This window comes from Monopterus albus, unplaced genomic scaffold (assembly GCF_001952655.1).
Source record: "Monopterus albus unplaced genomic scaffold, M_albus_1.0 scaffold114.1, whole genome shotgun sequence".
NCBI classification, from domain to species: Eukaryota; Metazoa; Chordata; class Actinopteri; order Synbranchiformes; family Synbranchidae; genus Monopterus; species Monopterus albus.
The window spans coordinates 681,983-702,342 of record NW_018127994.1 but is presented as its reverse complement, the minus strand read 5'-3'; the positions used below and the strand labels follow the sequence as shown (position 1 = coordinate 702,342).

The window sequence follows — 20,360 nt, the reverse complement described above, 5'->3', positions numbered from 1 at the left end:
CCGATTGACCGTTGTTGCAGCTCCAACGATCCAGATTTTGAACCATCAACATCCAGTGATCCTCATTTAATTTCTCAGGCAGAGCTCAACGATCTTGTCAGAGATTTGAATTTATCGAAGAGTCAAGCAGAACTGCTTGGATCAAGGTTGCAAGGGTGGAACTTGTCATCAGATACAAAAATTTCATTTTTTTGGCGCTGTCATGAAGATTTGACAAAATTTTTCAGACAGGTTGACAGTCTGACCTTTTGCAGTGACATCGATGGATTGCTTTCTGATCTCGGATGTGAACATGACCCCAAAGAATGGCGACTGTTTATTGACTCATCACTGTTAAGTTTGAAGGCCGTTTTGCTGCACAATGGCAATATCTACCCTTCCATACCTGTCGGACATGTCGTTCATATGGAGGAAACATATGAGAACATGCAGCTGCTGCTGAAACACATTTAGTACTCGAAGTACACCTGGAATATATGCGACGATCTAAAGGTGGTTGCCATTTTACTCGGACTGCAGCTTGGATACACCAAGTAGTTTTCTTTGCGAGTGGGACAGCCGAGCAAGAGCTTTACATTATGTGAGAAAGGACTGGCCACCTCGCAGGAAATTGGTTCCAGGGCAGAAGAATGTTGCACATCAGCCATTGGTTAATCTGAAGAAAATTTTTCTTCCACCTTTGCACATCAAGCTTGGGCTAATGAAAAACTTTGTTAAAGCAATGAACAAGCAAAGCGAAGCCTTTGCATATTTGCAACAGATGTGTCCACGCATCAGTGATGCCAAGATAAAAGAAAGTGTTTTTGTTGGTGTCATGTTACAGAAAGAAGTTGCTCGTCTTTCTTAAGGTAACACTCAGTTTTATTCAATGAGCATGTTGAACTCACCACATGTACGTGAACATCCTCTTAAGCATAACTTCCCCGTTTTCTACGGTAACCCCAAGTGGGCACACAACTAACTCTCACAACATCTCCCCCCCCAAGTCTTTTACCCACACTCCCTCTTATCTATTTTTTTTGTTTTTTTTATTTTTCCATGCAATTAACGCCAATTTCCAAGCAACTCCCACAACTACCCAACATCCCGCATTATACACATCCCATAACAAAGAAACGGAGAACATGTTAGGTCATGGATACCAACATCATACCTGATACTCTTTTCATCAAAACACACACTATAAAGTGTGTGCATTGTGCTGGACATCACCGGGGTAGACTACCCTCCGTCCAGATAAGGGATTATTCTGCCCTTTGGATTCTACAATTAGTCTCTAAACCTAAGAGGCATTTTGACCTCACGGCCACTGGAAGTCTTCCTCACTGGAGCAGTGGACCCGGGAGGAAAACCAGGAGTGGGACTCAACGACCCCGGACTCTCCGATGTTCCCAGTTGAGCAGCCCCCTCAGACGTTGGGAACCCACCGTCCTGTTGCGGCACCCCAGAACACCCCCCCCCCCCCCCCCCACCAGTCTTTTACCCACACTCCCGCTTATCTATTTTTTTTTCATGCAATGAAAGCCAATTTTCAAGCAACTTCCACAACCACCCAACATCCCGCATTTTACTCATCCCATAACAAAGAAACGGAGAACATGTCAGGTCATGGATACCAACATCATACCTGATACACCATTTATCAAAACACGCACTATAAAGTGTGTGCATAGTGCTGGACATCACCGGGGTAGACTACCCTCCGTCCAGATAAGGGATTATTCTGCCCTTTGGATTCTACAATTAGTCTCTAAACCTAAGAGGCATTTTGACCTCACGGCCACTGGAAGTCTTCCTCACTGGAGCGGTGGACCCAGCAGGAGAACCAGGAGTGGGACTCAACGACCCCGGACTCTCCGATGTTCCCAGTTGAGCAGCCCCCTCAGACGTTGGGAACCCACCGTCCTGTTGCGGCACCCCAGATACAGCTTGTTGTTGCTGCTCCGTAGCATTGCTTATCCACGGACCAGCCTGGAGGTGGCGTCTATTGCGCCGCGACACCGTCCCATTGTCCATTTTCACCAAGTACGACCCCGGCTCTTTTGACCTGGCGATGACTTTGGAAGGTGTTTTCCAGCCTTTATCACCGTCGAGCTTCACTCTGACGGCCTGACCTGGACACAGTTCAGGGAGTGAATGAACTGAATGTCTACGGTTATAGAAAAACCTGTAAGCTTCCTTCGCTGCGCTGTCCTTCTGAGAGACACGATCATGGGACAGTGGGCGTGGCAGTAAGGTCTTTTCAAGCACTGGAAGAGTTGTGCGCATCCGTCGACCTGTCATAAGCAGAGCAGGGCTTGCACCCGTGGCGTTGAACGGTAGCTCATTAAGGCTAGGCAGGGGTCTGGCTGTTTGAGAATGTGTTTGGCCGTTTGGACCGCTCTCTCAGCAGCAACATAACGTTTTGCATTGTTGCCAAAAAGTTCGATTTTGGTTTCATCTGACCAGAGCACCTTCTTCCACATGTTTGGTGTGTCTCCCAGGTGGCTTGTGGCAAACTTTAAACAACACTTTTTATGGATATCTTTAAGAAATGGCTTTCTTCTTACCACTCTTCCATAAAGGCCAGATTTGTGCAGTATACGACTGATTGTTGTCCTATGGACAGAGTCGCCCACCTCAGCTGTAGATCTCTGCAGCTCATCCAGAGTGATCATGGGCCTCTTGGCTGCATCTCTGATCAGTCTTCTCCTTGTATGAGCTGAAAGTTTAGAGGGACGGCCAGGTCTTGGTAGATTTGCAATGGTCTGATACTCCTTCCATTTCAATATTATCGCTTGCACAGTGCTCCTTGGGATGTTTAAAGCTTGGGAAATCTTTTTGTATCCAAATCCGACTTTAAACTTCTCCACAACAGTATCTCAGACCTGCCTGGTGTGTTCCTTGTTCTTCATGATGCTCTCTGCGCTTTAAACGAACCTCTGAGACTATCACAGTGCAGGTGCATTTATACGGAGACTTGATTACACACAGGTGGATTCTATTTATCATCATTAGTCATTTAGGTCAACATTGGATCATTCAGAGATCCTCACTGAACTTCTGGAGAGAGTTTGCTGCACTGAAAGTAAAGGGGCTGAATAATTTTGCACGCCCAATTATTCAGTTTTTTATTTGTTAAAAAAGTTTGAAATATCCAATAAATTTCGTTCCACTTCATGATTGTGTCCCACTTGTTGTTGATTCTTCACAAAAAATTACAGTTTTATATCTTTATGTTTGAAGCCTGAAATGTGGCAAAAGGTCACAAAGTTCAAGGGGGCCGAATACTTTCACAAGGCACTGTAGAGATGAAAGTATTTTGATTGCGACTCTCCCCAGACCCATGCAGTATCTTTTCTCAGTAGGCTGGTGAGTGGATGCAGTATGGTGGACAGTCCTGGCAGAAACCTGCCCACATAATTTATCAGTCCCAGCACCTGGCGAAGTTGCTCCACATTTGTGGGGCTGGGCAGCTGGGCATGCGCTTCAACTCCTTCTCCACCTTTGGGAGGAGAGGAAAGGGAATCCTGCGTGGTGTGTTCACACAGTATGGCACTACACCCTCTGTCAACTCTATTTTCACCGGCTCACAGTCCAGCAATCCTATTTCTCCAAACACATCTCCTGTCAGGTCACATTAAATTTCATTGACTCTTGCTACCAGCCCCATGCGCTTTGCCACTGTCTTGCCTATCAGGTTGCTCACATATTGCCCTCTTATGACAGTAATCCAGTACTGGTATTTTCTGCCTTTATGTGTTGTTGTGGCAAGGAATTTCCCTATACACCTGACTTTTCCTCCTGGGCTGTACACTATCATCCTAGAACAAATCAGCTTGGGTCTCTGCTGTATTGAGCTAAATACTGTCTCAGTCATCACGGTCATGTCAGCTCCTGTGTCTATTTTGAAACTGACTGGACTACCATTAACCAGCAACTCGACATTCCAATGTGGGTCTGATTCTCTCCTCAATGATGGTTGGCCTGGCCTCTGATGCAGCCCTGAGGAAGAGTTCACCTATAAAGAATGAGTCCTCCTCTGAATCCCTTACAGGGGTGGCACAAACCTCTTTTAACATCTTAGTTTTGCACACCACTTCAAAATGACCTTTCCTATTGCACCTTCTGCATGTTTTGTTTCTGGCCGGGCAGCTCCCTTTATCATCATGCATTCTATTGCACCGTGGACAAGTCTGTTTAGCCCCGCTGCGTTTTGCACCGCATGGCTGCCGTGCTGTGTCATGGGTCTGCCTCAAATTACTGTACTGTTTGTGTCTCCGCTCGCTCTACGCTCTGATGTTTCACCTGTTCACACTGTCGTGCGAGCTGGATGGCTCTCTCCAGGGTCAAATCTGCCTCAAGTTGGAGTTTGTGTGAGACCTCCTTATCCATGATCCCTATGACAATTCTGTCCCGAATCTGTTCGTCCTTACTATCCCCGAAGTCACAATGTTGTGCGAGCTCGTACAGACTACGTACGAAAGCTTCCACCGTCTCCCCGGCCTATTGGCTCCTCTTATGGAAACAGGCGCGCTCGTGGATGACGTTCCTTTTGGGGATGAAATGTTCATCGAATTTCCCCATCACCATTTCAAAGTCAAACTCTGGGTTCGGAACAGCCTCCGTAGCAGCGGGAAACACAAAGGAGCTGTAAAGCGGCTCCGCATCCCGTCCCATTGCATACAGGAGCGAGTTAACTTGCACTTCGCCGCTCTCCTTGTCCAACTTCGATGCTACTCGGAATCGGGAAAACCTCTGCCTCCATATCAGCCACTCACCCGGCTGGGCAAAGTTGAACGGCTCCAGGGGCCCGAACTTAGCCATGACGACCTGTGTGGCGGCGTGAAGTCCTCAATTCTGACACCATGTCATGTTACAGAAAGAAGTTGCTCGTCTTTCTTAAGGTAACAATCAGTTTTATTCAATGAGCACATCGAACTCACCACATGTACATGAACATCCTCTTAAGCATAACTTCCTCGTTTTCTACGGTAACCCCAAGTGGACACACAACTAGCTCACAACAGTTGGCCCACAGATTCGAGAGGTGATGAAGGATAGTTACTTTGATGGCCTTCTGCAGGGGCGTTGCGTGGATCGCCTGCAAGAATGTCATTTCTAACTTTCTGGGCAACTACATGGCACCAGACTACGTCAAACTGGTTGAAAGTCTGCTCCAAGCATACAAGTCGATGAACTGCAACATGTCGCTTAAGATACATTTTCTTCATTCTCACTTAGACTTCTTTCCAGAAAATGTCGGTGCTGTTAGTGACGAGCATGGTGAAAGGTTTCATCAAGAGATTGCCAACATGGAGAAACACTACCAAGGAAAGTGGAGTCCATCTATGCTGGGAGACTATTGTTGGACACTGATACGCGAGGCATCGGACAGTGACTACAAGCGAAAATCTGAGGCAAAACACTTTTAGATTTCTTTCATGTTGCTTGGGTATCGCATCGTATATCGTAGCGTAGGCCTGTGCTGCTGGAGACATTATGTTAAGTGCATAAATACAGTTTTCTTAAAAACCGTGCGTGATACTGAAATTACAATTACATATTTGTGTTCAGCGTGTAAAAATCTATTGGTTTCACCAAAAATTTTAGAGGAAACAAAAATTTTCATAAAATTTGTTGGCCAGCGTTATGTTCCATGTCCTAGATAGTATGAGCTATCTAGCTGTACTATTCAATCTGTGAGCTATACATTCATAGTTCCTTCCCAGCTTGGCTGCTTCATAAGCAATAAATGAGGTGTTCAATTGTAGACTATTCATTTATGTAATAAAAGCATATTTTCTAGCTTTTAATAATGGGTATGAACCTAACTTCCAACTTACTTGGATACAGCAGCCTACATGAAAATCTTGTGGTCCAGCACACAGTGATGTTTGTTACATGTACTGTCTTTTATAGAAATGAACATTTATTTAAGATGAGCTGTGTCCTATTGCCATTTCAGCATTACCATGACAAGGCCCTTGTGCACAAAGCCAACTCCATAAACAAGTGGTTCTCCTGGTTTGGTTTGGGAAAGCTTCTGGTCTGCTCAGAGCTTTGACCTCAACCACATGATGGAGCATTTTAATACTTTTGCGGCAGAACGGGAGTGAATCCCTGGACATATACTTCTGGCCATTCAGTACACATTCCTAAAGATAGATTACAAGTGAACAGTTAATTTCTTCTTCTGTTTGTCCCAGCTGCCCTGCAGAGCATCTTCCCTCAGTCTGAACTGGGAACCTTCATGATGCTTTTAAAGAGGGACAAGGAGCAGCAACTTAATGAACTCACCATGATTGTCACAGGGATCCAACTCTTCAACAAAGCCATCAAAATGGGAGAAGAGGAGACTGACTTTCATGAACTCGGTACAGTGCACCAGCCTACTGACATAAAAGCACTGTTTTGTTATACGCATGGTAAGACAGTGTATGCTTTTTGATTGATAAGGCACATTAGAAGACCTAACAGGTGAGACAGCAAAATATTCACACTTTAGCTATGTTTTTATGCAACAATACCACCTTCAGAGTAGACAAAGTGTAAGAAGAACTTACTTCCTGAGCAGGTATAAAGTGATCAGTCAGGGTGGCAGCATTTAGTGTGAGGTTCACTACATTTGAGAATCTAGTTTTTTTTTTCAGCACAGCAGATTCATCTTCTAATTCAGAGGCAAATAAAGGTGCTGCAATATAGTTTTGATGCTATTGAGTTGAGAGGGAACAACACGGGTCTTTCAGTTAATTTTTGTTTGCCATGGGCAGTTCTGGGATGGAGCCAACATGCCATGCTGCCTAAGATCTGCCTCGTCCCCTCCTGAATAATTCAAATCTTCAGTCTCCTGACCTATCTCATCTAACTTCTGGGAACTTGGATTTCAAGGTAGTGTTGAACAAGGCCCACACCACCTTCTTGTCTTCACAGTGCCCTTGATCTCCTCCCTGGTACCCTTTGCCCAAAGGCCATCTGTATTCTCTGTTCACCCTGAAAATAAAGCAATGGATAAGGACATAAACGAGTCCCAGGAAGCTGATTTTATCAGTCTGTCCTCCCTGGCTGTTGCTGGGTTCTTTCTTCTTTTATCAAGAAAAAGAATTGCAATCACCAGCGGATAGGAACTGTGACTTCTGGAAACATGAACTACTAGCTGTCAAGCTAGCCCTGGAGGAGTGTAGATACAGGTTGAAAGTGGCCGAGTACATCCACAAATGTTACAACTCCTGCCAAGTGATACAGGCTCTCTTGTTCACCTGGTTCAGACTTGCTGTTCTGTCCTGCCACTTTCAGTCTGAGGAGGCATCAAGAGAACCAGAGACTGTCATTCCTCCCCATGCATTGGAGCTGGCCCAAATGGAAGTCCTCTCACACCTATTATCCTTCTCTGTCCTCCTAACTGCCTGTTTCTCCCAGCTCATCTTCTTTCCTAGGTCCTCCAGTGGGGCTAGCCGTCTTGGCTAGGTTGTCATCGTGGGGCAACTTTGTTTTAACCATCAGCAATTCTGGTAGTATCCAATGGATGGTGAACTTTGAAAGTTTCTTACTAATGCCCCTCTTTTACCATCCTTGGTCCCATATCTTTCTGGACTTTGTCACCAGGAGTGAGGCAGAAAAGCACACTAGGAAGCATGAAAGCAACAGGAAGAAGACCTGGCAACTCATATTATCTGCACCAAATGAAGGCATTGCAATTTTAGCAACACAGTTTTACAGGGAATGAGAACGATTTTGAAACACTCTCTCTCATTTCATCACCACATTGTCTAGATCCTCCAGTGATGTCAGCACAGCCATCCTTATGCATGACCAGTACACACAGCTGCAGCTAGAGATGTCCTGATCCAATACTAAGTATTGGTATCTGCGCCGATCTGGGCATATTTCCCAGGATCTGTATCAGCCAGAATAAAGCTGACCCAATTCTGATCCAAATTTAGAATTACAGTCCTGTATTTGAGTGGACTCAGTTGTGTTTTTGAGACAAACAAGTCACTCAAGCTGCTATATTAATGGTAAATGGTCTTATACTTGTATAGCGCTTTTCTACGCTTTGCAGCACACTCAAAGCACTTTCATAATACTTGGCCATTCACCCATTCGCACTCTCAAATGCTCACACAAATGAGCACATGTCGAAGTGTCTTGCTCAAGGACACTTCGACATGTTGACTGCATAAGCTGGGAATCAAACCACTAATCCTCCAGTTAGGAAACGACCCGCTCTACCTCCTGACACCCTGATCCATACCCAGAAATGGTAGTGATCATGACAGAATTAGATTGGTATTGGGGTCAATAATACTGGATCAGGACATCCTTAATTTGAACTGTTCCTCAGTATCTCTCAGTTCAGTGTTTCTGAGCTGTGATAGTGGCAGCTACTGGTCCATCCTTCAGGGCAGCCAGTTGAGGGAGAGCTGGTGAACAAGGTGGGAGCTAGTCTTGTGACACTTCTTTCTGATAAATTCTACCTTCTGCTGTGGATGAGACCGTTGTTACTTTAATGATACTGAGTTTTAAAAATCACCCAATGCAAATGTAACACAAATGTACTTATATTTGTTGCACTTTTTATATCAGTAGTTGACGTGCACTGGGCACACCTGCCTATCAAACAGCACTTAAAATGAAAAACATTTGTCTGGGTGTTGCTTTTTCATTGTTCTATATCAAAAATGTTTGGTGTGTATAACACACAGAAGAATCTAGATGCTTGATTATGGGAAGGTCAAGACCACAGGTTCCCACACTGGAAAATAGCTGTTAATATTTTTACATAAAATAAAATAAAAAAAATTAACCAAAAGGTATAAAGTTTTCATACTGTCTTCAGCTACATCATCACAGTAGGTTAACATCTTTACCAATGAACAATGCTGCAATTAATAACTATGATTTTTCTTTTTACATTCTCTTTTCAGTGCCCACAGTTATTAATGAAGCTCTTCCAGTAATCAATAAAAGCATAGAAAGTGAAATGAGTGTCTCACAAAGTTTAGCGTGGAAGTATACAGCTGTGCTGGAGAAGCTAATGGAATCTGTCTGTCAGCCTGGAGAATGTGACATTCCCATTGTTCTGCTCCAGCAGGCTCTGTACAACGTCAGGCAACATGAAGCTTTCCTCAGAATGCTACTGGTGAGGCAACAATAGCTCATAATTATAATATGCATAATAGTGGTATTTTCATTTAACTTACATCACATCTGCCTTCACTATAATTACCCATTATTAGCAGCATAGGAGAGGACAGGTAAATTCATATTTTATGTCCCTGTGTGTTTAAAAAAATGTTTTTTTTCCCACTAGGCAGATGCATGTTTATGTGCCAAAAATGTTGAAATCCTGCAGAGGGAGCTCTCATTACAGATGAAGCTGCTAAAAGAAACTGTGCAGTCAAAGACAGCTGTACCCACTGTGAAAGTTTTTGTAGGTATTTTATTCTCAATTACGACTTACAGTATTATGACCTGTTATATCCTCTTTTAAAGGAATAGTTCAACATTTGGGAAACAGTATATGCTTTCATTCTGCAAGTCTGTTAAAAAGATTGATATCAGTCTTGTCCCTGGGTTAAGTACAGAATTGGAGACAGTATGTGTTTAGACAAGCTCGTAGATACATTAGATGCCACATCAGGACTTCTGAAATGAGTCTCACAAGCCGCGATATTGCCAGTCTGGTTGTTCTGGCCAGATTTATTAGTAAAAAAAGCCAATCTGTTGTGCTGCATTTTGATGTTGTTGACATCTACAGTATATTAAACTGTTAAATTCCTCCCAGCCCTTCCAATACATACTGTGTATAAATATTGCATGTAAATAAAGTGAAATTAAATATAAATGAGGAAAGTATGAACATTTCACTAGAAATGTAATTAAAAGGAGAATTGTGTAGCCTGTCAAAATATGCATTTACTCTTTTCACTTTAGCGTTGGTTGTAATTATTATATGGCAGCAATTTTACAATACAGAGGGATGGCAGGATTCTTACTTTGTAATAATTACAAATTTTATGTTCTATTTTATATAAATATTTTGTTACAATCTGCAAAAGCTAAAATGTTTTGATATGAAAATCAGCATTTTTAATTTAATAAGACACCCTATATCATAAATACATCTCTGATCTTTGTAACAAACCAAACAGCTGAAAAATCAATTCAGTGAGTTATGATGATTTTAGTGTGGATAGACATCCTGCCCTCATACACAGACATGCATTAGGAGGCTGACATACCCTGTGGTAACATGGCGTACGCAGTGACGCATGTAGTGTATATATCTATCTATGTCTTTAACATAAAGACTGGAGGCAGGGGAAGCAGCTAGCACAAATGAGCACATTTATGAAAATGCTAAGCTGTTACTTTATGTGCACATACTGGTCAGTAGATTCAATATCTAGCAGAAAATCGGTGCAGGGTAAATAAAGTTCCTTTCCACCGATTCAGAGACTAGGAATGTGATTCTCAACAGTGGTACCTGTCGCCAGCACATGCATTCCTATTCAGCTGAGAATTGCAATTTTTTTTCTGCTATTTTTATGCCTTTCATGTTCTTAGTATATTTGTCACCAATTGTATGCCCTAATGCATTTTGATTAACTGTGCATTAAAATAATAGTTTTTGTTAATTCTAAAGACTAATTTCTGTCATTTGTAAAACTGGCTTTCAGCCACTGTTCAAGGCCCTATCAAAACTGTGGTGTGGACTTCAGGATGAGGCTGAGCTGCTGAATATCCTCAATAACATCAGGCTCAATCTGCAGCCCTTTCTCACCTCTCAGGCCAAGATTTTTTCTGAAGCTTATTTGGATAGCTTGCTGGAAACTTCAGAGGTGAAGACAGATGAACAAAGAATGACTGAGTCATCAGGTATGTCTAGCTGCCTTTCCATTAGCTGAACCTAATGAGCAGTACGCCACGTGATTCCCTTAACTGTCACCTGGCATAACCTCACGGGCTGATGCGGACCATCCTGCTTTGCTTTTCCACTGTATTTTTCAGTGTGTTGTTGGTTTATGTTTAGAGGAGGGAGGGGCTGTGCTCCTCTCACACACAAACACACAGCTCAGCAGAGGATGTGAAGTATCACTCCATAGTGCAACAATCAGCCAGTAACAGAGACTGTATGAGCAGTTAATCAAACAGCTGTTGAACAAGGAGAACACAAACTAGCAGAAATGTGATACCTTCACCACTTTGCCCACAGTCCCCTCACTGAAGTCCCTGTTTCGCCCCCTAAACCAACCAAATGATGGCCTCCTTTTACCAGTGAGTGTTTACACATTGTGCTTATAATGCTAATGCTAGAGGTGTGAGAACACTGACATTTAAATCTGAGCGACAACTCTGCACACACCTATCCCCTCCCCCTCAATTTTAGTACTAGCTCCTGAGGGGTGCTGAAATTTAGCTCCTGGAGTGCACCTCTAAAGCAGGCAGAGGCCAGTGGAAACAAATTCAGAACCTGTGACAAGCATTACTCAGTTTCACTCATTTTGTTAGGCTCTTGTAATGGAAATACCCTTTCTATCACCAACACATAGTGTGTCTATCTCCATAATGATGAATTCCATGTTTTACAAGTCTAACAAAATTGCACTCTGAACCAAGCTTACCTAAGTGCTGAGCTTAAATTCAGTTGTCTTTCTTCATTATGCTTTTCAGATGAGCATATTGTTCCATCTGAAATGAAGGCACAAGAATGGCTCCTGCCTGATACAACAGCCGGTTCTAATGATCTGCCACTACAGTATAATGGAATCTGTGGCTACATGCTTGTGAACAGAAATGGACTCCTTCTTCCAGGTACTATTTTCATGATACATCAATACGGCATCAGGAAGGGTATTTACAGTGGTGTGAAAAAGTGTTTGCCCCCTTACTGATTTCTTATCTTTTTGCATGTTTGTCACACTGTAATGTTTCAGATCGTCAAACACATTTATATATTAGTCAAAGATAACACAAGTAAACACATCATGCAGTTTTTAAATGAAGGTTTTTATTATTAAGGGAAAACAAAATCCAAAACTATATAGCCCTGTGTGAACAAGTGTTTGCCCCCTAAACCTAAGAACTGGTTGGGCCACCCTTAGCAGCAACAACTGCAATCAAGCGTTTTCGATAACTTGCCATGAGTCTTTTACAGCGCTGTGGAGGAATTTTGGCCCACTCATCTTGGCAGAATTGTTGTAAGTCAGCCACATTGGAAGGTTTTCGGGCATGAACTGCCTTTTTAAGGTCATGCCACACCATCTCAATTGGATTCAGGTCAGGACTTTGACTAGGCCACTCCAAAGTCTTCATGTTGTTTTTCTTCAGCCATTCAGAAGTGGACTTGCTGGTGTGCTTTGGATCATTGTCCTGCTGCAGAACCCAAGTTCGCTTCAGCTTGAGGTCACAAACGGATGGCCGGACATTCTCCTTCAGGATATTTTGGTACACAGCAGAATTCAGGGTTCCATTTATCACAGCAAGTCTTCCAGGCCCTGAAGCAGCAAAACAGCCCCAGACCATCACACTACCACCACCAATATTTTACTGTTTGTATGATGTTCTTTTTCTGAAATGCGGTGTTACTTTTACGCCACACATAATGGGACACACACCTTCCAAAAAGTTCAACTTTTGTCTCGTCTGTCCACAGAGTATTATCCCAAAAGTCTTGGGGATCATCAAGATGTTTTCTGGCAAAACTGAGACGAGCCTTTATGTTCTTTTTGCTCAGCAGTGGTTTTCGTCTTGGAACTCTGCCATGCAAACCATTTTTGCCCAGTCTCTTTCTTATGGTGGAGTCATGAACACTCACCTTAACTGAGGCAAGTGAGGCCTGCAGTTCTTTGGATGTTGTTGTGGGGTCTTTTGTGCTGCAGTCCCCAAGCTTTAGAAATGGCTTTATAACCTTTTCCGGACTGATAGAGCTCCATTATTCTCTTTCTCATTTGTTTTTGAATTTCTTTGGATCTCGGCATGATGTCTAGCTTTTGAGGATCTTTTGGTCTACTTCACTTTGTCAGGCAGGTCCTATTTAAGTGATTTCTTGATTGCGAACAGGTGTGGCAAGAGAAATTGAACTCAGGTGCGATAAACCAGTGTTTTGACAGGGGGGCAAACACTTGTTCACACAGGGCTCTATAGTTTTGGATTTTGTTTTCCCTTAATAATAAAAACCTTCATTTAAAAACTGCATGATGTGTTTACTTGTGTTATCTTTGACTAATATATAAATTTGTTTGACGATCTGAAACATTACAGTGTGACAAACATGCAAAAAGATAAGAAATCAGTAAGGGGGCAAACACTTTTTCACACCACTGTAGATGTTCTGTCTTTGTCAAATTCAGGCTCATAATAAAGGCCTCATCATGCTTCAAAGAAACCAGGTCACATGAAGTGTTGTTTGATCACATGTAAAGGCAATTGTGTTCATTCATGTACCGAAAGCACACTAATCAGATGCCTAAACCACTTCAGCAGACTTGTTTCAGTGTGAAGCAACAGAAAAGAAAGATTTATTTTGGTTGCTTGTATCCCTGATGTCATTATTTCCGTTATTACTCAAAACGCATAGGTAAGCACTGATGTTCAACATCAGTGGTAGATTGAACTTTGCCTTGAGGCTGAGTTCCCTGTTCACATCTATAGCCCAGTACAAAGCCTGTGTTGCAGCTGACACTGCACCATGTCGCCGTGTCCTGCTCCATGTTGCCCTCCTTTGGGAACAAGATACTTAAGATACTCCTTAACTTGGTCAGTGACTCACTCCCAACCTGTAGGGGGCTAGCTACAATTTTCAGGCAGGATATGGTGCTGGCAAAATGATAAAGGCATATTCAATCCTGAGGGCATGAAACTGGACACACACTGTCCCATCAGCTGCACATTAAGATTCTGTCCATTAATGCCATGGACAGAATAGGAACCCCATATTTATGAAGCAACTCCACAAGACACCAAGAGAGCAGTGACCCTGCCATCCATCTTTTTCCGCTTCTCTGAGCCCGGGTCGCGGGGGCAGCAGTCTAAGCAAAGATGCCCAGACTTCCCTCTCTCCAGACACTTCCTCCAGCTACTCCGGAAACCCCTGGCCATCCGCAGCCCAGCCGAGAGACATAGTCCCTCCAGCATGTCCTAGGTCTTCCCCGGGGCCTCCTCCAGGTACGACATGCCCGGAACACCTCCCCAGGAAGGTGCCCAGGAGACATCCGAAACAGATGCCCAAGCCACCTCAGCTGGCTCCTCTCGATGTGGAGGAGCAGCAGTTCTACTCTGAGCTCCTCCCAAGTGACCGAGCTCCTCACCCTATCTCTAAGGGTGCGCTCAGCCACCCTGTGGAGAAAGCTCATTTCAGCCACCTGTATCCAGGACCTTGCCCTTTCGGTCATGACCCAAAGCTCATGACCATAGGTGTGACTAGGAACGTAGATCGACCAGTAAATCGAGAGCTTCGCCTTGCAGCTCAGCTCCTTGTTCACCATGACAGACCAGTACATCGACCGCATTACTGCAGAAGCTGCACCGATCCGCCTGCCAATCTCCCATTCCATCCTTTCCTCACTCATGAACAAGACCCCAAGATACTTAAACTCCTCCACTTGAGGCAGAAACTCTCCACCAACCTGAAGGGAACAAACCACCCTTTTCCGACTGAGAACCATGGCCTCAGACTTGGACGTGCTGATTCTCATTCTAGCCGCTTCACACATCGGCTGCAAACTGTCCCAGTGCACACTGAAGGTCCTGGTTTGGGGCAACATCATCTGCAAAAAGCAGAGATGAGATCCTGTGGTCCCCAAACCGGACTCCCTCCGGCCACAGGCTGTAGCTAGAAATTCTGTCCGTAAAAATAATGAACAGAACCGGTGCCAAAGGGCAGCCCTGCCAGAGTCCAACATGCGCCGGAAACAGGTCTGACTTACTGCCAGCAGTCCGAACCAAGCTCCTGCCCTGGTCATATATATAGTTTTGGATTTTGTTTTCCCTTAATAATAAAAACCTTCATTTAAAAACTGCATGATGTGTTTACTTGTGTTATCTTTGACTAATATATTAATTTGTTTGACGATCTGAAACATTACAGTGTGACAAACATGCAAAAAGATAAGAAATCAGTAAGGGGGCAAACACTTTTTCACCCCACTGTAGTTGGAACACACCCTCCGGTCCCCCTTCTTAAAAAAAGGGACCACCACCCTGGTCTGCCAGTCCAGAGGCACTGTTCCCAACCACCACGCGCTATTGCAGAGGTGTGTCAGCCAAAACAGCCCCACAACGTCGAGAGCCTTAAGGTACTCAGGGCGTATCTCATCCACCCCTGGTGCCTTGCCACCGAGAAGCTTCTCAACTACCTCAGTGACTTCAGCTTGAGTGATGGACGAGTCCACCTCCAAGCCCCCGGCCTCTGCTTCCCCATTGGAAGACGTGACGCTGGGGTTGAGGAGATCCTCGAAGTACTCCTTCCACCATCCGACGATATCCCCAGTTCCGGGCTGCAGTCCGCTTGGCCTGCCGGTACCCGTCAGCTGCCTCAGGGGTCCCATGAGCCAACCAGGAATGAAATGTCTCATTCTTCAGCTTGACGGCATCCCTTACTTCCGGTGTCCATCACCGGGTTCAGGGATTGCCGCTGCGACAGGCACTGGAGGCATTACGGCCACAGCTCCGAGTGGCTGCGTCAGCAATGGAGGTGGAGAACATGGTCCACTCGGACTCAATGTCCAGTCTCCCTCGGGATCTGGTCGAAGCTCTGCCGGAGATGGGAGTTAAAGATCTCCCTGACAGGGGGTTCTGCCAAACGTTCCCAACAGGCCCTCACAGTACGTTTAGGTCTACCAAGTCAGTCCAGCTTGCTCACCCGCCATCGGATCCAACTCGCCACCAGGTGTTGATCAGTTGACAGCTCAGCCCCTCTCTTCACCCGAATGTGCAAGACATACGGCCGGAGGTCAGATGAAACAACCACAAAGTCGATCATCGACCTCCGGCCTAGGGTGTCCTGGTGCCACGTGCACTGATGGGACACCCTTATGCTTGAAAGATGGTGTTTGTTATGGACAAACTGTGACTAGCAAAGAAGTCCAATAACAGAGCACCACTCGGGTTCAGATCAGGGGGACCGTTCCTCCCAATCACGACCCTCTAGGTGTCACTGTCGTCGCCCACGTGAGCATTGAGTGGATCCTCCTGCAGGTGGTTGGCCCACGGGAGGAGGTCCCCACCCGGCCACCAGGCGCTCGCATTTGACTGTGCTGTGTAAAAGTGTGTTTCAAATGCTATTAGACCATCTGACAAGAACTTAACTGACAAATGTGTGAAGCACCTTTTATCCATGTACCTTATATCTAATATTACATATCATTTATTTCCACCAATTTTGTGATTTTTTTTTTCTTGAATCTGTATGTTCTGTTTAATGGGAATCCAAAATTTAGTCATTTTTGTTTTGAATATTTCATACATCTTTTGTAGGTAATCCAAACATTGGAATCCTGAAACATAAGGAGAAGCTCTATGTTTTTAGCTCCAAGAAAGCTGCCTTGAAATTTTCTTCCAATCCAGATGACTTCATTGCAGAAATTGCAGAAAGAGCCAAGATCTCCCCTGAACTCATTCATCTCCTCAAACTCCAACAGTTTTCCAGCATTAGTCCGTACTGTATGGTGAGCAGTGTTCTCTTGGTCCTTCCGTACTTGGTATTTTCAAAGCACAGTACTTTGAGCCATAGCTTTACAACATACATTATGTTTTGTATTCTTATTGTTTAGCAGATTTCACTAATATCTTTTTATGCATTGGTAGCCAAAATGCACATTCAAAATACATTCATTAAAACCTCTACTTACATGATTCATGACTTTTTCACTTGGCCACAGTCTGCTGGTAGTATTGAGAATAGCACTGTGGCAGTAGCAAATTACTTGTGGTTTTGCACATGCAGCCAGGATCGAGTGTGCTGGTAAGGCATGTCACCAAGTGTGAGAGCAGCACACAGACCGATATCCACCCTCTGGAAACAAACGTTGTCAATTCATATGAGTGGAATGAGTGGGAGCTGCGACGAAAAGCTATCAAACTGGTGAGCCATATGAATTCACAAGATGTTCTTATGTCCATAATCACAATGTCATTTTGGAAAGAGGTATTTTCAAGTACTTTTTGGTATCGAATAACATTCCAAGAAATTTGGCCACGTTCACATAATGGCAAAAAAATTGCTACCAACACTGATGTACCTGGCAAAAAAATGCAGGGACATCTGATCCAACAACCTCTGTTACCATCTGCCAAGACACTGCTGGATTACTTTGTAATGTGAATGCCATATTTCTGCTGTTTCCCTTGGCAGCTGTCATAAACTGTTTCTGTTATGATAACTTTGTTATCATAGGATTTTACAACTCTGTAAACACCTTTGTCTGTGGGTAGATATACTGTTGTGTAGTGTTTTTGTGTCTGGTTTAATCTGACACTGTAAACATCAGTTTTAGTTCTGACCTAATCAACCTTCTTCATTAAATGAAAAATTAAGGTTTTTGTATTTCTGTAATTCTAGGCTGATCTTCTGACCAAAGTGACAAAGTCTTCGCAGACAGAACTGAGCCATATGAGACGCGAAAATGTTACTCAGACCTGGCTGCTCAAGAACGTTGCCTGTCAAAGCAAGAGAGATGGCGAGAGCAACACACCCAAACCTCAGATGTACCTGGCACATCTGAGGGGACGAAGAGATGGACATGTGGTCAAAACAAACCTGGCCAGATCAGTGGATGAATAATCAAGGTGTGCAAAAAACTGTTTGTTCTTGGGGTAAATAAAAGTTAATATACTGTATGTTATTATTATTCTAAAGTGCATTTATCGGGACCATGTATAAAAGAAACAATCTCATGCAATGAGAAGAGATGTTTTACCATGGTTTGTTAATAGCTCATTTCCATCTGCAGTCCGTGTGTGTGATTGTTTTTATTCATTTTGCTCTTGTGTAACTTAATAAAGACCAAAGGAGTCTGCACACAACCTTATAAATTTGAACATTTTCAAAAGTAGATTAGTTTGCAATCCATGGAAAGAAAATATTCTGGAAGAGTTTGTCTTCTGAAAGGAAGGGCCTGGAAGAGTATCAGGCAATTATTTAAACTGCTGAATGTATTCATGGTGAGAGTAAGACTGAGCTGGAAAAACTGCATGCTTGTTTGCAATGATGGGCCACAAGAGTGGAATTATTGTAAGGACAAAAGCTGTCAACCTGAATGCAGTGGGGATGCACTGGATGCTGCACCAGCAGGCATGTGCATCCAAAGGTATGGAGCCAGAGCTTCACTCGATTTTGAACACTGTTCTGACCACTGTGAATTTTGGAAAATAATAAGCATTCCAGTCAGTTTGTTTATAAAGTGTGATGGATGTCCTGAGGGAAGGTTTTGCAGAGGATCTTCCAGCTATGCAGTGAGATCTCTGAGTTTATGAAGGATGTAAAACCAGATGTTTATATACTTTTATCTGGCTGCTGAAATTGGCCTATCTGGCATATTCAGCTCACTAAACAGCTTCAACCTATCTATCCAAGGAAGATGCACCTAAATTCTCTGCATTTATTTAAAAAACAGAGCCACATGTTTCTCCAGCTTGTGGATTTTCTATGCATGAATAACCTGTCTGTGGATGTATTGAAAGACCTCACTGCACTAGCCAGCACTTAACTCATATTTCTCTGCTTTGAACACTGATGCTTGGGACTGGGTGTGAGATCCTTTTGCCCCAGCGACAACAGCTTCAAGTGGCCTGACTGGTAAGGCAGAAGAGCAGCTGCTGGGGTTAATAAAATGTTTGCTTCCTTCCTCTAAAACTTACCTTTGTGAGTCATTGTTCTCCACACTGACTGCACTAAAGCCTAAGCACAGGGCAGCTTTATGTGTGAAAAATTACATGAGAGTCTACCTGTCAACTATAAATCCAAGAACTGAGAAACTGTTTAGTGAAAGACAGGCATACATGTCTCGCTAAATTCAGGTAAGCTGCAAATGGCAAGAAACAGCTGAGATTGTGCAGTGCAAATGTTATAGATGTTTTAAAATTGTGGTAACTGTTCTGTATAAATGTTTACATGCTATATTTATGCTGTATGTATAACAGAAGGCAGTCATTTAGGAAATGTCTTCCCCTAAGGGGTCCCTGACCTGAAAAGGTTTGAGAACCCCATATATGAACAGCTGAGTGAAGTAAACTAATATTGAGGTGTTCAACTACTCCCAATGCTGTAGTCAAAAGGGGCATCATTGGCAAAATAAGGGGCAGACTGCAAATAAAGTTATTATAACAGCCCACCAACTATGCCAGTTGTTCTTTGAATTTATTATGAATGTGTTAAACCCAGTTCTTTAATTGAAAGCCCGAGTTGTTGTTAGATATTAGTAATCGATAGACAATGTGTTAGTAATGCAATTCAGTAAGATTCAAAGACTGCTCATTTCTAAGTTTTGGGACTCATACATTTATAAGTTTTGGCTAACCTCTTACACAGAAAGATTAGAAAACCACAGATGAAGTCAGTCTGGAGACTCATCTCTTATTTAGAGTGTTAGGTAATTTCTTAGTCAGATAGATATTTGTTAGAGATTTGTTGTATTAGAAATGTTTAGTGGAGCCAGGCTGTCTAGCTCAGGCTGTTAAATGCTTAGTCATTCTTATGAGTTGCTGCAGGATGCTTATGGTCAAGGATAACTAAATAGAAAGTTGATGACTGTTAGAAGACAGGATGTTTAATATTATTATTATGACGTGTATAACTGTAGCCTTAGCCATAATATGTTCTGTTTAATGTCATGACATGTCACTAGAGGTCGTGTTAGAATGTTTTTAGCTACACACCACATAATCAACAGACATTCACACATTGATTTTTCCTCGTGTTTTGGCTGCTGCTCTGGGCAGCTGCAAAGCTGTCCCTGGGAGACGCCACGGCTTGGCGTCTCTCCTTGTAGTATGGGGTTAGCCCGAAGTGATATAATGTATAGGCCTGTTGTGGTTCAGGGTCTTTCATCTTTCAGCTGCCTGCGTGCATGTTGGAGGTGCAAGATACCTGAGCGTGTAATGTTAATTTTTACCTGTGTTCATTGAATAAATCAGCACTGTTTTGAAGTTACTTGGACTGCTTCGTCTTTCAGAGTTAGCGTGGTACCAGGTCCAACATACAACAGTAGAGTAGGCTATGTTAGCAGCCTGGCTAACCAAAACACAAAGGAAATTCATGAGCTGGAAAAGTGAATGAAGCCACACACATTGACTCGCCACATCATACACACCCCCCAGGCTGCCCAAGCAGCCCGGAAACAGGAAAACACCCCGAACCAAGCATTGCTATACAATATTAA

At 43.4% G+C, this 20,360-nt stretch overlaps 1 protein-coding gene across 6 annotated transcripts in view; it reads left to right on the top strand.

Moving 5' to 3' along the window:
- Positions 1-19,590, top strand: part of cfap206 (cilia and flagella associated protein 206) — a 26,948-nt gene extending 7,358 nt beyond the window's left edge. Inside the window, exons 5-12 of one of the 6 annotated variants that reach the window (XM_020611503.1) lie at positions 6,189-6,356; positions 8,907-9,121; positions 9,293-9,412; positions 10,662-10,860; positions 11,656-11,796; positions 16,459-16,649; positions 16,928-17,065; positions 17,543-19,587. In XM_020611503.1, coding sequence (XP_020467159.1) covers positions 6,189-6,356; positions 8,907-9,121; positions 9,293-9,412; positions 10,662-10,860; positions 11,656-11,796; positions 16,459-16,649; positions 16,928-17,065; positions 17,543-17,764 — 1,394 coding nt within the window. In that variant the 3' untranslated portion in view covers positions 17,765-19,587. Of the gene's footprint in view, positions 1-6,188; positions 6,357-8,906; positions 9,122-9,292; positions 9,413-10,661; positions 10,861-11,655; positions 11,797-16,458; positions 16,650-16,927; positions 17,066-17,542 lie in introns of all 6 variants that reach the window. The other 5 variants (XM_020611499.1, XM_020611502.1, XM_020611500.1 and 2 more) reach the window with 5 other exon arrangements.
- Positions 19,591-20,360: the final 770 nt, after the last annotated feature.